This window comes from Epinephelus moara, chromosome 20, assembly GCF_006386435.1.
Source record: "Epinephelus moara isolate mb chromosome 20, YSFRI_EMoa_1.0, whole genome shotgun sequence".
In the NCBI taxonomy this organism is placed as follows: domain Eukaryota; kingdom Metazoa; phylum Chordata; class Actinopteri; order Perciformes; family Serranidae; genus Epinephelus; species Epinephelus moara.
The window spans coordinates 9625742-9641857 of NC_065525.1; the positions used below are offsets into that span (position 1 = coordinate 9625742).

General features: G+C 41.6%; 3 protein-coding genes across 3 annotated transcripts in view; 1 reads left to right on the forward strand and 2 right to left on the reverse strand.

The window, feature by feature from the left end:
• LOC126408262 (histone H4) overlaps positions 1-16116 on the reverse strand; it is a 583921-nt gene that overhangs the window by 53656 nt on the left and 514149 nt on the right. The gene's annotated exons all lie outside the window — the stretch shown is intronic.
• Positions 2080-2804, reverse strand: LOC126408035 (histone H3-like). The gene is made up of 3 exons (XM_050073389.1): positions 2719-2804; positions 2409-2619; positions 2080-2371 (listed from the first exon to the last, which is right to left on the reverse strand). Exons 1-3 carry the CDS (start codon positions 2802-2804, stop codon positions 2168-2170), a joined length of 501 nt encoding a protein of 166 aa, XP_049929346.1. The 3' UTR covers positions 2080-2167.
• Positions 4236-16116, forward strand: part of cpne2 (copine II) — an 80074-nt gene continuing 68193 nt past the window's right edge. The window contains exons 1-2 of the mRNA XM_050073671.1: positions 4236-4445; positions 10398-10598. Of these exons, the coding sequence (XP_049929628.1) occupies positions 10422-10598 (177 nt within the window). The 5' untranslated portion in view covers positions 4236-4445; positions 10398-10421. The remainder of the gene's footprint in view (positions 4446-10397; positions 10599-16116) is intronic.

A 16116-nucleotide genomic window follows, 5' to 3' on the forward strand; every position in this document is an offset into this window, starting at 1 on the left:
AGCAATGCATGTGTTGAGTTTTTTGGCTGCTAGTTGTGGGTTTTTTGAGCTTGACCAGTAACAAAGATCGTCGGCGAACTGTGAGACTTTGGCTATGGTGGCTGGGGGGTAGTAGATATCGGAAATGTATAGAAGGAATAGGAGGGGACTTAAAACTGCACCTTGTGGAACTCCTGCTTGGGGCGTGAAAGGTGATGAGAGGGTGGAGGCAAATTTGACTTTGATTTGTCTGTTAAATTGACTTGCACTGTGGGATTCATGTGTACTTAAATCCTGTCTGAAGATGTAATAGAAGACAGAGTCTGGCCTGTTGTCACATAAGCGCCACCTACTAAACAACAGCAACAGCACACACGAGTCTTCTCTCTCATTTTTTCTCTCTTTCTTTTCTTCTGTCTTCCTCCACTTCCTTGTGCCTTGGTCCACACGTGTCCTCTAATGTCTAAGGTCCTTTTGTCTCTGCCATTGACCATTTCTCTAAGAACTATCGCTAGTGGTTTTTCCCATGTGCTCAAAGGCAACACTGAAAGCGCTCACTGCTGTTTGCTCTTAAAGTGTGACTTGGATGGTTCGTGTCTGAAACTTGCAGCCTCACTGTTGATGGTTCCCTCCTCTTTTCTCTCTGTTATCCACTCACATGCTTTTCCTACCACAGCTATGGGAATGAATCAACTGATCCTGTCTTTTCTCAGTCTAAAACCCAGATGAAAACACATCTCTCAGCGGATGTCTGCACAGCACCTAAAGCTAAACCTTGACAAGACTGAGCTTCTCTTCCTTCGAGGAAAATCATCTCTTGTCTGTGACCTCTCTATCATCCTTCAGAACTCTGTGGTATCCCTGACTGGGTGTGACACTGGATGAACAGCTGTCTTTCAGCAACAATCTGATGTAAGCCGCGAAGCTGTGATCTGATTCGCTCACTACCTCCATTCCTCACAGTAGGTTCTGGTTCAGGCTTCTGTCATCTCATACCCAGACTACTGCAACTCCTTCCTGACTGCATGTGCCAACCTACCCATGTTCTCCTGCACCACCCCGCTCCTCTGTACCCTGCAGTAGCTACAGGTGGCTGCTCCCATCTGATTCAAGACACCAGCACTTGCCTGTCTGCTAATGCTATGCATGGATTTCCAGTTTCTCTAAATAGTTACATATTATATTTTGTAAACACAAGTGATGTAATTGCTGCTTTTTGCACGTGTATTTCCTGCACTGTACATGCATGGTGCTGGTTTTAATGTTATGAGGTGGGCAGACTCTGGAATTAGACTTCTGCAGTAACATTAAGATGCCTGTTATGGCTGCATATAGGTTGCAGAGGCTCACAGGATGATATGTTACAACTGGCTAAGTCAAATTTAACACTATAAGCCAATGAATATGACATGACATATAATATAAAAATGTCAATTAGATGGGATTCTGCATGAGAAATAAAGAGAAAGAAAATAATGGTTATCATGATCATTAGAATATTGATTTTAGTTTTGTTTGTTTTGCCGTACATAATCATGAATCAAAATACTCTAAATGAACACTGTGAATAGACTGCGAGATTATTGTAAGCAAAAAATGTAAACAGCATTTGTATCGCAGTAATTATCTCCCAAGCTTTTTGATACATAAAAGGGTTTTATCACTGTAACCGTGATCATGACAAGCAGTTTCTGCTAAATACAAAGTACTGTGCAGCTGAGACTGATGGAAATGTCCTAATTGTTGATTAAATTGTTGTAAATTGTTTAAATGTATTTAGTTACAAACTAAAATACTGGACAGGCTGAAATTTTGGCTATGATGATAGCGCTGGAGTTTTGTTGAAGTTAAATTAAGACAATGGATTTATGCACCAATTTTTAAAGATCCATTTCATAGTTTCGAAGATGTTTAGCACAAGTTAGTGGGGTTCATCCTCTGAGTCTGAACTAGACAGTGTGTCCACATTTACACATACACTATTCTCATAACCCAAAATGAGGAATACAATTATCATCATCATCCAGTTTGTTACAGATGATTAACATGTTGTCAGTGCCACTCTATAGCCTAGTTAGTTATTGATGTGTTATTGAGTAGAGGAGTGAGCTCTTGAGTGAGGAGTGAGGTGGCTCTTAAAAGAGCCGTTGTGGTTTGTGGAGCAGCAGCAGCAGCAGCAGCAGAGAGTTTAAGCTCTCTCTCCGCGGATGCGACGAGCCAGCTGGATGTCTTTGGGCATGATGGTGACTCTCTTGGCGTGGATGGCGCACAGGTTGGTGTCCTCAAACAGGCCCACCAGGTAAGCCTCACTGGACTCCTGCAGAGCCATGACAGCGGAGCTCTGGAAGCGCAGGTCGGTTTTGAAATCCTGAGCGATTTCGCGGACCAGGCGCTGGAAGGGCAGCTTGCGGATCAGCAGCTCCGTGGACCAGGCGCTGGAAGGGCAGCTTGCGGATCAGCAGCTCCGTGGATTTCTGATAGCGACGGATCTCTCTCAGAGCCACGGTACCGGGCCTGTAACGGTGAGGCTTCTTCACGCCGCCGGTGGCCGGGGCGCTCTTACGGGCAGCCTTGGTGGCCAGCTGCTTCCTCGGGGCTTTGCCTCCAGTGGATTTACGCGCGGTCTGCTTGGTTCTTGCTCTTTTTTTTTATTATTATCTTTATTTAATTTCAAATACAAGTACAAACAGAATTTATCAGCATACAATGGGATGGGGAGTGTCCTTTAGTCAGAGTTACAGTTCCAAGATGTGCCAGGGGAGGCACTTAGATTTGTCCATTGTTTTCCTCCTCCGGAGGTCTGTGAGTACCTGCCTCACGACCATGTTGCTGTCTATGAGTCTTGCAGTCTGATATAGAGTCATGGCACATCTTGTTTTCCATATTTTAACACAAACTACACTGATGATCATTTGAAACTCTTTGTGTTTCGGGGGCATCTTCTCATCCAAGAGTCCATACATAACAGATTTATAGCACACTTTAAAATTCACACCCAGACCTTTTAAAATGCTCCACACCTCTTGTGCTCTGTAACAGTTCATTAGCAGATGTTCTTGAGTTTCAGGCTCGGAGCAGTTGANAGGCCGCCAAGTCCAAGTAAACCTGGACAGTCTTTGACTGCTGGAAACTGGCCCCCAAAAAGGCTCTTTTAAGAGCCACACACTCCCCTCATAAAGAGCTCTGATTCTCATGTCGCAAATGCATTTAAAAGGGGGGAAAAAAAAATCCTAACTGCATAGAGAAGAGGTGTCGGCGGAGAGATTTCTAAACATTATCTCTAAGACTTCTCTATGGAGAAGAAGACAGAATTAAAACATTTTCTATTATGTTATGTTAAAGCCAGATCACTAAGGTCCTCCACTGCTATACTTATAAATGTTTGTGTCCTATTAAAGAACTGGTGAGAATGCTTTCCGTTTTTATGCCCCTCAACAGTGGAATTTAGCACCTCTGGACATTACAATGGGAAACTGTATTTTGAAGAGTAAATTAAAGACCTATCTTTTTAATCTGGCTCTTGTAATGTGGAGTAACATTACAGTCTTGATTTTTAAGTTTTCACCATTCGTTTTTATCCCTCCTGTTTATTTGTATTCTATTTTATATTTTACATCCATCCCCCATCCCCCTCACAAGTAATGAACAGTCCCTAAAGTGTGAATTCCCCCTGTGTGGGACTAATAAGCTCTTATCTCATTTTATCTTATCTTATATCATATAATATGTATAATACAACACTGTACACTATGATAATATAACACTAAGAGGGATCAAGCTGCTGCATACTGTTTTGAATCTGTTTGTGTACATTTTGATGTTACTATTACTACTTTTACAAATACAGAAGATCTTTATATTCCTTCCACCGCTGGTAAAGAAACTGCAATCTTTTGAAAAGTCATAAACAACCTTGATTTGTAGTACCTGAATTAACCACAAGAGGGAGCCAGGGGAATAATAGATTTTCCATGTTACATTTTAGAATACCATATTAGCTACTATTACAGAAATTGCTGGTCAATAAGACAGTCACGCAAAGCATATGAATGTTAAGTCTACCGATGAAAACGTTATCTGATTGTAAACAACAATAATAACAACAACAACATGAAAACACTTCAGGCGGAAACGCTTTGCATGAGCTTGACAGCGACGCTTTTATTTTGTGAGGAGAACTCGCAGTACTTCCGGTCGTTAGCCAGTGCCGTTAACTTGACGCAGCTCGGTCCATCAGCAGCGCTGGGCTGAGAGAACAGAGTTCAGGTGGCTACGAGGATGATTTACGTTCACACACTGTTGCGCCTTGCAGGATACTCGGGCTAACAATGGCCACAGCAACTTCAGTCACCACTTTTTAGTAGAAATAAAAGGCTTTTGGGGGGTTTATTTCTCCTCACTGAGCGCAGTCATTAAAGAAATTGTCAACTGAAAAGCGGTTAAGAAGTTGGACGTCGTTTACTGAGGTGAGTGTGACACCAGGTTTCATATTTTGTTCCTGTGTGATATTCATGTGTAGAGATTTAACAGCTGGTGTGTGGTGTTTGAAGAATAAGACGCTCAGTTGTGAAAATGACTCCAGTGTCTACATGTGCAGTCATTTTGCTGGTTAGAGAGGTTAAATACGGAAGGACGTGACATTCTGCTCAACACCTTGCGTGCACGGCGAATATCAAAGGAAACATACTGAAGTGCGTTTGTGTGCGTATGAACGATAGAGTTGCTTTATTGTTTGGCCTATTTCATGTTCAGTTTAACTGACACATTATTACTGTTTACAGTCTTCGTTTCTGTTGGTCACTTTGGCACCAATGTGGCAGACAGGACATGTAATTAGACGTAATGACTGTGTGCAGAGCTCACTGCTATTAACAAGTATGAAAGAGTTTCCTTGCTGTTCAGCTCGTCAGTCAGTCACACTCAGCCTGCCCTCTGTCTTCCTGCTGAGAGGTGACTCTGCTGTGGATGTGCAGTGTGACTGGGTGTGAACGTCTTCATCAGGGTCAGTACAACCTGAGACCTGAGCAAGGCTGCCAGGTTTCTGTCTGCTTGCAGTTTGGGTTTAAGATAAGATAAAACTTAGTCTTAACGTAATTCTTGCTATAGACCTTGTAAAGCCTGTAATGCTCTCAAACACACAGTATAGAGCTGCTCCACTCCAAGTGCAAATGGTGTTTGTATAATGGCACACTGAAAGGGAGATGATAGGATGTCAATAGCATGCTCAGGTTGTTTGCAGCTGCAGTAAATAATTCCAAGTGGAGATGGTTCAGCAGGTTATATCATCAGCCGCTTTTGGATTAACATTAGAAGATAAGTAAGATGATGCTTTTCCTGCCTGCAGGCTTGAAAGTTAGGTAACATCCTTTGCTTGTTTCTCCCGGATCAAACTAAAACACAGAAAACATATATTTTGCCAGGAAAAAAAAGACCGCTTGAGCAGTAGACATATTTTCCCCTCCCCTGACAACAGCTCTGATAATCATTCTTGACAATTATAGTGAGAATAACGTGATGTAACACCTGCCCTGGTGCACTGTGACATCATGTATGAATTGTGCTTTTAATATAACAGATATTTTGTGTCTTTAATTTTTACAAGCTCATCTTGGAAAAAAGGCCACGTAAGCTTTGATAAATTCATCCATTCATCCTTCAACACACTGAATGAATGGGTAAAAGTATTTCAGCCAGTCAAAACAAGCTTTTCACCGCCTATGAATGACTGAGTAAATGAATGAAAACATTACACTGGTATTTCCAGTACATCACCACTACCAGTGTGACATCACAGGAGCAGACCGGGAGGAGCACGCTGGTTATGACACATTAGTATCTTAGCAACAGACAGCATCCTTTTAGCTTGCCGCTCCGAGAACAAAACCAGCTTTATGGGCACAAGGTGCTGTGCTGTTTATCTCTCCTTAGAGCCTCTGGGAAATAATTTCAAATATGACACAAGTTATCATTGAGAACAACATGTTCAGACACAGAGTTTCTATAACACTAAAATAGTGTTCACAATATATGTGTTTTCTCTTTGTGCCTTTTTCCCCTGCCTGAGGCTTTTCTCCATGTTGGAGGTTTTGTGATGGCTTTGATCTGTGTGCGCGTGTGTGTATGTGTATCTTCGTAATGTTTAATAATGGGTATTGTGGGGTTTTCAGAGGGCAGTCATGACCCACATGACGGTCAACCTGCATGCCCAAGGCCTCACATTCTGCTTGTGTGTGTATGCCTATGTTTAATTCTTCCTCAGTGGGTATTTCTAGCTAAACGGTATCGTTAGTCTAATTAAACTTAAGTCTTTTGGGTTGTAAAACCACAGGACACATATTGTAATCGTGATTTTATTATTTGCAAAGCACTTACTGGTGTACATTGACTATTCTGAAAGAAGCACACATTGAAGTGTTACCTAAATTTAACAAATTCAGTGTCTTTTGTAACATCATTTTGAGATCGTCTACCTCTGTAAACTGCTGATTACTGTATGGAAATGCACACTCTGCCTGGCAACAAATATGTACACCCAGTGTGTTGCTAGCATCTTATTTTCTTTCTGCAGTGGTGTTCTCAGTAATTTATGTTTTTGTCAGCTGTCTGTGTAAGACACACATAACACACAATTGCTTCTGTTAAGTGTTACGTAAGACCCGTAACGAGTAGCTAACTGCATGTTATCTTGAGCACCAGCCATCACCGTATATGTAACAACAACCAGAAATATGTTTGTTTATTCATTATGTCGAGGAGAGATCGCTCCCTGACCACAGTTTACCCAATTTTTTGTCATGTGTTTGTGCAGTTGATAATATCAAGTTGTTTTTCTTTTTGTAAATTACAGTTTAATTACCATCAGAAAAGAAATCTATACAAACCTGATAGTACATTTTATGAAAAAAATGTTTGAGCATTTTATATCTTAATTATAGAAAGTACAGAGATAACAGAAAATGAGGTAGACAGAGATACCACTAAATGCCTGGGCTAATCTTGAACAGAGGAAGTTACCCCCCAGCCTTTTAAAAGCCTAGATTGGTTGAACATCAGTAAACAAATCCGCTCCTGTATGTTGGTAAATATGCAGATGGTATGTTGGTAAAAAAATGCTTTTAAAGCTAAAGTTGGTAACTTTTATACAAAATAACTTTTTGTCATGGCGGCACGGTGGTGTGGTGGTTAGCACTGTCGCCTCACAGCAAGAGGGTTCCCGGGTTCGATCCCGGGTGTGGGAGCCCTTCTGCCAGTTTGCATGTTCTCCCCGTGTCAGCGTGGGTTCTCTCCGGGCACTCCGGCTTCCTCCCACAGTCCAAAGACATGCAGATTGGGGACTAGGTTAATTGATAACTCTAAATTGTCCGTAGGTGTGAATGTGAGTGTGAATGGTTATCTGTCTCTATGTGTCAGCCCTGTGATAGTCTGGCGACCTGTCCAGGGTGTACCCCGCCTCTCGCCCAGTGTCATCTGGGATAGGCTCCAGCCCCCCCGCGACCCACAAGAGGATGAAGCGGTTAGAAGATGAATGAATGAACTTTTTGTCATATTTACTGAAAGTGCCAGTACATCCACACTACAGTACATGAGACAGATAATCTGTGAAAAAAATCATGTTGCTTGTAAACTGCGGTCAAACTAGGCAGCGTTGATCAAATGTGAATTAAGACTGTGTCACTGCATTGCCTATTTCTCACCTCAACTGTGTTCAGAAACATATTTAGTGCATTGTTAAGCTGTAAAATGAAAACGTTTGCTCCAGCTGGTGGGCAGTGCTTTGTTTTGCTTTTGACTGACTTCACCATGGCAGCTGTCATTTTACAGCTAAACAGTACACTAAAATATTTTTCTGAAAACATTTCAGGCGAGAAATATGCAATGCTGATACAGAATCTTGATTATTTGATCAACACTGCCAAGTTTAACAGTTTGACCATAGTTCAAAGCAGTGAGTGACATGATTGACAGCTGAGTTAGAGACTCCTCGACTGATTGGTTGTTTTCTTCTTGCAAATACCATTTGAATCAGAAGAGACAGATGAATGAAGTTAAGATAATGTTTGATACAGAATATGGGTGTTTAGATTAACAGATAATTTGTGCTGATTAAGATTTAACAGAAGTCTTTGGCACTTTGACACCAGAGGGAGATATTTTGTGATCGAGGGACATCTGAGTGGCAGCGGGATAAATCCCCCCATGGAGTCCAGACACTGGTGGAGGTGGTGGCTGCTGACTCTGAGGATGATGGCTGATGAGGCGGATGTGGCCGATGAATCTGAGAAGACTGGCAGTGATAGAGAGGTGGAGGGTGTGCACAGCTGCAGCATGAAAGAACTACAGACAGAAAAAGAACTATTTGAAATAGGAAGCAGTAAGATGACAGGGAAGGTATGTCGCTGTGCTACTGGTTAATTGTGAATCAACTGTAGAAGAGCTGATGACTCAATTGACAGCCCTGGACAATGACAGCTGGCGATAATGAGTGAGCATGGGTACAAGGAGTGAATGGCAGGGTGAGAAAGAAAAATTACAGTCTAACCATGAAAAGCATTGTCTTCGGGTGTTCGCTAGAGCTTCATTAGAAGTTGTACAAAGAGCCAGAGGAATGTGTCTCATACTACTGTCAGGATGTAGTGACAATTTCAGCAAATATGACAAACGTTATTTTTCTTTAGCTTTAATGTTTGATGTTTGTTTGTCTCTGTGCCACCACGTTTCTGTGTTTGTACTGTGTTTTGGTTTTGTCGGTTTTAGCCACAATAGTGGCATGGCTGTATGGGTGGCAAAGCTTGTTGGTCGGTCTGCCACTTTGGTTCAGACAATATCTCAAAAGACTCGTGACGGATGGACATGGGATTTAGTACAGACATTAAGGCATCTCAGAGGATGATGTCCACTGATTTTGGACATCCTGTGACTTTTTGTGCAGTGCCATCAGCAGGTCAAAGTTCTCAGTTATACAGTGCCAAATTTCAATATCTACTAAATGGAATGGAACCTAATTTTGATCAGATATTCATGTTCCACAGAGGATGTATCCTACTGACTTTGGGGACCCCCAAATTTTTCTTCTAGCACTATCAGATAGACATTGTGAGTGAAATATCTCAACAAGTTTGGTTTGGTACAGACATTTCCCCTTAGGATGATTTGTCATAACTTTATATGTTTTTTTTGTCTAGAACCATCATGTCCAACATAGTGCTTGAGCTAATAATCGATTAATTTATTAGTTGATCAAAATAAATTTAATTGCAGGCTATTTTGTCATTATTTATCAACTATGCAGTAATGTCAAAATTGATTGTTCCAGGGTTTAACATAATAGTAAAGAGAATATTTTTAAATTTTGTACTGTGTTGTGAAACAAAACAAAGACATTATATGGCATCACCTTTTGCTCTAGGACATTGCAATGGGCATTTTCAGTATTGTTCTATTTTGATATTTTATAGGGGAAAAAAATATCATTTGATTGAGAAAATGTCAAAATAATTGCTCTTTTTTTAAAACTCAACTCAACTCAAACTTTATTTATAAAGCACATTTAAAACAACCAAGGTTGACCAAAGTGCTGAACAGGTCAATAGAAATAAACAAGCAAATACAATGAGGTACCTAATAGTACACCACAATAATAACCATAAGATACATAAAATACAATACAATAAAATAAAATACAAGAGTTATAAAATAAGATCAAAATAAGCTAAAATGTTTGGGTGTCCAGCTCAACCTGAGTTAAAAGCCTGAGAGAAGAAGTGGGTTTTAAGAAAAGACTTAAAAACCTCTAGGGTCTGGGCAGACCTAATGTGCAGGGGCAGGCTATTCCAGAGCCTAGGGGCAGCCGCCCCAAAGGCTCTGTCGCCTCTGGTCTTCAGCCTAGTCCTAGGAGTAGCCAGTAATAGCTGACTGGCTGATCTCAAGGCTCTGGAGGGAGCATGAAAGTGCAGGAGTTCGGTTAAATAAGGGGGTGCCAGCCCATTTAGGGCTTTAAAAACAATCAATAAAATCTTAAAATCAATTCTAAAACGCACTGGAAGCCAGTGGAGCGAGGCCAAGATTGGTGTGATGTGATCGTGTTTACGCTTTCCAGTGAGGAGGCGGGCTGCTAAAAGGTAGTTGTAGCCCCATAGTCTAATACTTTTTGACCACATACTTGCAAAACTAATGACACTCCTACCAGCCTCTGCTTTGCATTTAGTGCTATTAATTAGAAAATGTTAGCATGTTAACACACTAAACTAAGAAGGAGAACATATTGAAACATTCTACCTTCTAAACTTAAGAATGTATGCATACTTATGCACACTGCTCAAAGCACCACTGGGCCAAAAACAGCTGGTGTGGGATGGTGTGTGGGCATGTATGAAGCTAAAGTATATCCTACTTATTTCTCTGTGTTTTCGTTCCTCCAGGTTAATTTATTGTGACCTCAGACCATGGCCTACACTTTAGGCTCGACCACTGAGGGCCAGACACGCAGTGTCGGACCTCAGCACTGTATCACCCGGGTGGAGCTGTCCGTCACTGCAACCAGCCTGCTGGACCGAGATGTAGCCTCCAAGTCAGACCCATTCTGTGTTCTCTTTCATGAAGTGGATGGAAACTGGGTGGAGGTAAGAATGGAGGGACAGTGGGATAAGAGAAAAACTGACAGATGGAGAGAAAAGTGGAGGAGGAGATACTAGAGAAAGGGACAGGAGGCAGGAAGAGGCATGTTTTGTCTTTATAAAACAGGTGGAAAGATGGAGAGAAATCAGCAGAGGATGGAAATGGCAGATTGAGGAGAAAAGGCTGAACACAGAAAAAATATATTAGTGTTCGGATCATACAGAGTCAAACCCATTTCCGGTGCTTCTTCATGCTGTTTTTTTTTTTCAACTCCGGGGAGGTGGAGAGAAGAGGATAAAAGATAGGCAGAAGTAAAAAGAAGACTGAAGGGAGGAAGGAAAATCTGAAAAGTGTTAGAAGTGCTTTCAAGGTCACGTCCACCATGCTGGCTGTTCCAAGAAAGAAAGACAAGAGGATTTTCTTTGTTGTCTATGTTGCTTTGCTCAGTATATGTTGTGAGCCAGATCCAAACTCATGATGCCTTGACCATCTGGCATGAGCCCCGGCGTGCTGAGCCCAGTAGGATGCTGCAACATTTGTGTTGTTCAGCGTTGTACTGGCACTGTCGTCTTGGTTAAAGGCGCTATTAGGGCTGCCAAGTTAATGATATAAGGTTCCACAAGTAAGGTCCCTAATGGACCAATATTACCTCATTACAGATATATCTGTAATAGTGTCAGATGACAAGTAACAAGATACTTGAAGATCTGAAACTTTACAATCTTTGCCATGTACAAACTAGTACAATCAATACCACACACTGCTTGAATATTTTCAGTTCCAATATCTCTGTATGAGTTTGAATGTCCTCTCTGTGTCTGCCTGCGCTTCTTTGAAGTGTTTGCTGCCTCAGTCCAAAGACACGCAGGTTAAGGGCTTGGTCACACCAGGACTTAAGAGCAGTGAAATTTCATGGCAAAAATCAGTTCATTCCAATGAAATTGCTACAATTAGTGGATTTGCTTAAGGAGCTGAAATTAAGTGAGACAATGTTCCGTGTAGAGCTGAACTTTGGTGAACTTTGACAAGCAGATTTATGTCGTTGATCAATAGCAAGCCATCTAAACACAAGACAGAGAGCTGGAGAGTCCAAAGTGGATGAAGCGATTGTAGCTTCAGCTGTGTTGTATCATTCACTTCTACTTTACTTCCTCTGTCAGTGTAAAAAGTGTTCCACAGATGGAATAGTTTGCAGTTGGTTATGAGACAGGAGTTGATGATACAAATACATCTTTTGAATTAAGTATGTGAGCTTATCGTTCCATTAGCAATTGAGCTAAGCTTACAAGAGATATTTTGTGTGAGTAGCGCTAGCCTGGCTGGCCTGGCTTTTAAGTTAATGGCTCACCAGCTATAAGATCACGCTGGGCTGTATGACAAAATTTTCATATCACATGTTTTTAAAAAAAATCATATCAGTTTCACGGTATTTGACCATAAGACCGTAATAATTGCTCGGGTTCGGCCCACTTGACATGCTGCTGTGTTGTGCTATGGCCTATTCAAGTGCTGGAATTTGTTATTTACATGACAACGCCTGAACGCAACACAGGCTCCGCTCCATTACGCCGGTTGCACAACCTATTTTTCCTGTTTTAACGGAGCGTTTCCCCAACGCATTCCCCACCCCCAGAACAACGCCGCGAGTTGACGGACCTGGCCAGATGCGGGTGGCTAGCTAGCATGCTGTCGGCGAGAGCTGTTAGCGAAGTCATCTAGCAGAAGAGCTAGCAATATCTTCCTGCGAAGTCACTGTACCAACTGAATTGAGACGAGTTGAGTAGTGTGCTATTGAAAGAGCTGATATATATAGAAATGAATGCGAAATTAAAAAATATAGAGTAATTATCAACTGCATAGAAATCAACCTATGGTCAACAATCACTTTTAATAGTGGAAAAAAATCTTATGCTTATTTTTCTTTTGCATAAATAAATGTGATATTGTTTGTTTACAACTGTGATTGCAATATATTTCCTACTTCAGGCACCATTACGCGGTAGGAGAAATCCAATGCCTCCACGGTCCGAGGGTCAACGGAACCGCTGCCGTGCTGCATGCTAGTCCGTTACTAGCCGTCATTGTCACCTCCATTGGAATGAATGACTTCTGGTCAGCGTCAATCCATCAATGCGTTAGGTTGTGCACCTAGCTTAAAGCTAGGTGCACAACCTAGCCGTGCTCGGTTATAATTATCTCGGACTCTGGTCCAGCTTCGGTCAGGAAAATGCAGCCAGAGCCGTGCTCTAGTGTGCTTACCTGTGTGTGTGTGTGTGTGTGTGTGTGTGTGTGTGTGTGTGTGTGTGTGTGCGCACATCGGGGCGAAACTCCGCCGTGTGCAATACAGAGAGCAGAGGAGAATTGTAAACGTGCAACCATTTAGAGACAGAAATGACATGCCGTCATGTAAATAAGATAAATAACATAAGGCTATTTAGTTTGTTTGATTAAAGGACAAGGTATAGGCCTGTTCTATAGGCCTGGATATGAAGCGTCCGTAGCGCCAAATTATATAACGGTAGTTTCTAAAGACCTAAGACAAAAGAAAAAACGGTAAATGTGTGTGTGTGTGTGTGTGTGTGTGTGTGTGTGTGTGTGTGTGTGTGCACGTGTCTAAGTTTAGCTGAAACACTTTCCCGCCGCGCACGTTCTGGACGTTGTTTGGGCTATTCACTGGTATTTCGGTATATGAAAAATTCATATCATAACAAAAATAAATACTGATTTTCAGTACAAACTGGTATACCGCACAGCCCTAGTATTTGCTATCTTTGCTGAGCAAGAGATTTGTGTGAAAGGAGTTAAAGACACGTCTCGTGTAGATGCCTATCCCAGACACAGGCTGGTTTAGTTCAGTGACTGAAGCAAATAAAAGCCTGGGCTGTGATCTTCAGTTTTACAGTAGGGTTACTGTAAATGGCACTTGACTATAGATTTGATACATAGAGCCTTTCAGCTGTGCTGCATCAAGTAGCAGAAAAGTTGAGTTCAGGCACTTTGTGTTCTGTTCCTTGTTCAGGGTGCCGTCTTCATTTCTGTGACAATATGTGATGTGAATGTGTGATATACAGTGTTTTCATGGTGTAGAAAAATGAGAACATAAGCGCTAAGTTGAAGATGCTGAAGACGAACATGGTGATGAAGTTTTGGTGTGTGTAGGCTGCTGCCTCAAGGCTTTTCTGTAGCGAACAGCTGGTCAACAGGGCAAACTGGCTTTTTTGTATGTGTGTGTGTGTGTGTGTGTGTGTAGGCGAGTGCCTCGGGTTGTAGCTAGCTGTCGGTCAGCAGGGCATGTGGCTCCAATGTGGAATTGCCAACTGTTACTATGGCAACGGGAAGGGAAACAAAAGCTTAGTGCTCCTGGAGTGAGGGAACGATGGAGGAGGCGAAATGAGGCCCGAACCTTTTCTCGGATATTATCCACAGCTCGCTCTTTCTCTCACACCCCGGCTTTCTCACTTTCTCTGATCCCCCTCCTGTTAGCTTTGTGTTCTCTCTCTCCTCCTTTCTCCGATTGTCTTCCTCATTTCTGTCACCAGTCTTCCCCTCTCTGTCTCTCTCTGTCTCACTTTCTGTCTATCTTTGTCTGTCTTGTGAGATCGAGGTGTGAGAAGCAGCTGGGTCCATCGGGGGAAAAGAGAGAGAGAGAAAGAGAGGGGGAAAGAGTGAGAGCGAGGAGGTGTGAGAGAGGAAGATGAGAAATGGGTGGAGGGAAAGAGAGGGTGAAGGGAAAATAAGCGAGAGAAGGAGACGATCGAGAAGGAGAGGAGACAGAGATGAGAACGTGAATGAGCGACAGATAGAACAAGGAGTGTGACTGAACAAGCAGAGGATGAAGGAAAGTGGTGAATGAAAGAAACCATGATGGAAGATTACGATAGCAGCCAAAGCTGGTGTTAGTGAGACAGAAATATGGATCTCAGCTATGTAAATGACGTGGCACCCAATTTGCAAACTGCTTTGGCTATTTTCTAAATTCCTTTGACTTTTCTTTTCTTTTTTTTTTTTTTCTTTTTTTCTCTCCAAACTGTAAATCCTCATACTAATCTCAACACGTGTTATGGACACAGATAATGCGCCTGTAACACTGCAAGTGAGAACTCACATCCAAAGTGATGATTTACCACGTACAGTAGGGATGCTAAAATCAGTGGAGTTTATAATGACATCTTTAGTGCAGCCTTATGTAGCCTTGTAATGTCATTGCTGGATCATTTTTTATACTAAATCTCGTTTTCAGTGACTTTCCTGCTTTATTCTACACATTTAAATTAAACAAAGATAGCTAAAATAAAAAGGTCCTTCACCAAAATCATTGCCAGAACACACTGCTAGTGTCCTTTGTTAGGTCTCTTTAGGTGTTAAATGATTTAAAGAATCAATTCAAATGTCCACATAAAGGTGAACTCTGGGTTATTAAAGGTTCTCTAATCAAAATTTTTGTGTTAAAAGAATACATCACCCACAAAATGACCATTTGTATATCAATTAGTGATGCTATCTTACCTTAAATTTGTGAAGAAAATCTATATATAACTACATCAAAACATCGGTTTACAAACTCTCACACAACTCATAATCCAAATGTCATTTATCCAGATGTATGCTCAGTACTTGAACACATTCATTTTCACTGAAACCTTTCTATTTAAAACTGAACTGAGGGTGAAACCTATCTGTGGGGGTGGGTTGAATTATAGTGCACCAGTTGGGTGACAGTTTGTAAAAGGTTATATAGTTTTGCTGTTGTTGAACATGGTGCCTTATCAATCAATAAATCAGTATATTCGCTGTTTTCTGTGGAGGCATGTGAGAAAAACAAAGTATGCTTCACAAATTCAAAGTTCACCTGCTTTCGTGACTGGTGAACTCGTAGCCTATTTGTGCATTTGCTACAAAAATGTTGAGTGGGACAAACCTGGACTCACAACGAAGTGAGATGCCTTCTGAATATATGGGCTGAAGATAACACTTCTTCATTGCTTGAGAAGGTGCAGAAGAACACAGAGGTATTCAAAAATATTCAGCTATAAAATGAAAGAGTGCAGTGGACTGATGAAACAGAGCAGTACCACCTGAGATCATGAAGGCAGTGTAGCGTAGTTCAAGCAACATGTGACTATAGACTGTAGACCATTGCCATCTACAACACTGCCTCCGTTTAAGGTGGAACATTATGACCCCCTTCATCGTTGCTTTGTTTGTTGTTGTGTGAATCTTTAGACTCTGACCTCTAGTGCCATCTATTGGCTGTATCTATGCTAGGGTTGGGTCGGTATGAGGAAAAAAAAAAAATGGTCCGGTTTTTGTGAAAATAAACGCATCAAGTCGGTAATACCGGGTTTTTGCCACTTGGGGGCGCAATTGACTCATTTAAAATAAAAAACGACCTTAGGACAACAGAGTGACAGTAACACTTTGTTTCTTTTATTCCTTACAAATAAATTTGCAGGTTTAGCTTACTCAGTCAGTGCAAACAAGGGTTGCCTCCTTCGTCTGGCTCAAAGCCAAAGTGTTGCCATA

Bases quoted from the DNA above. Each gene is read 5' to 3' on its own strand.
- LOC126408035 (XM_050073389.1), bottom strand. From the start codon at position 2,804: ATGGTCGTGAGGCAGGTACTCACAGACCTCCGGAGGAGGAAAACAATG. The intron at 2,620-2,718 runs GTAACTCTGACT...ATAAAAAAAAAG, and splicing joins CCCTGGCACATCTTGGAACT to AGCAAGAACCAAGCAGACCG. The intron at 2,372-2,408 runs GTCCACGGAGCT...CTGCCCTTCCAG, and splicing joins AGCTGCCCTTCCAGCGCCTG to CGCCTGGTCCGCGAAATCGC.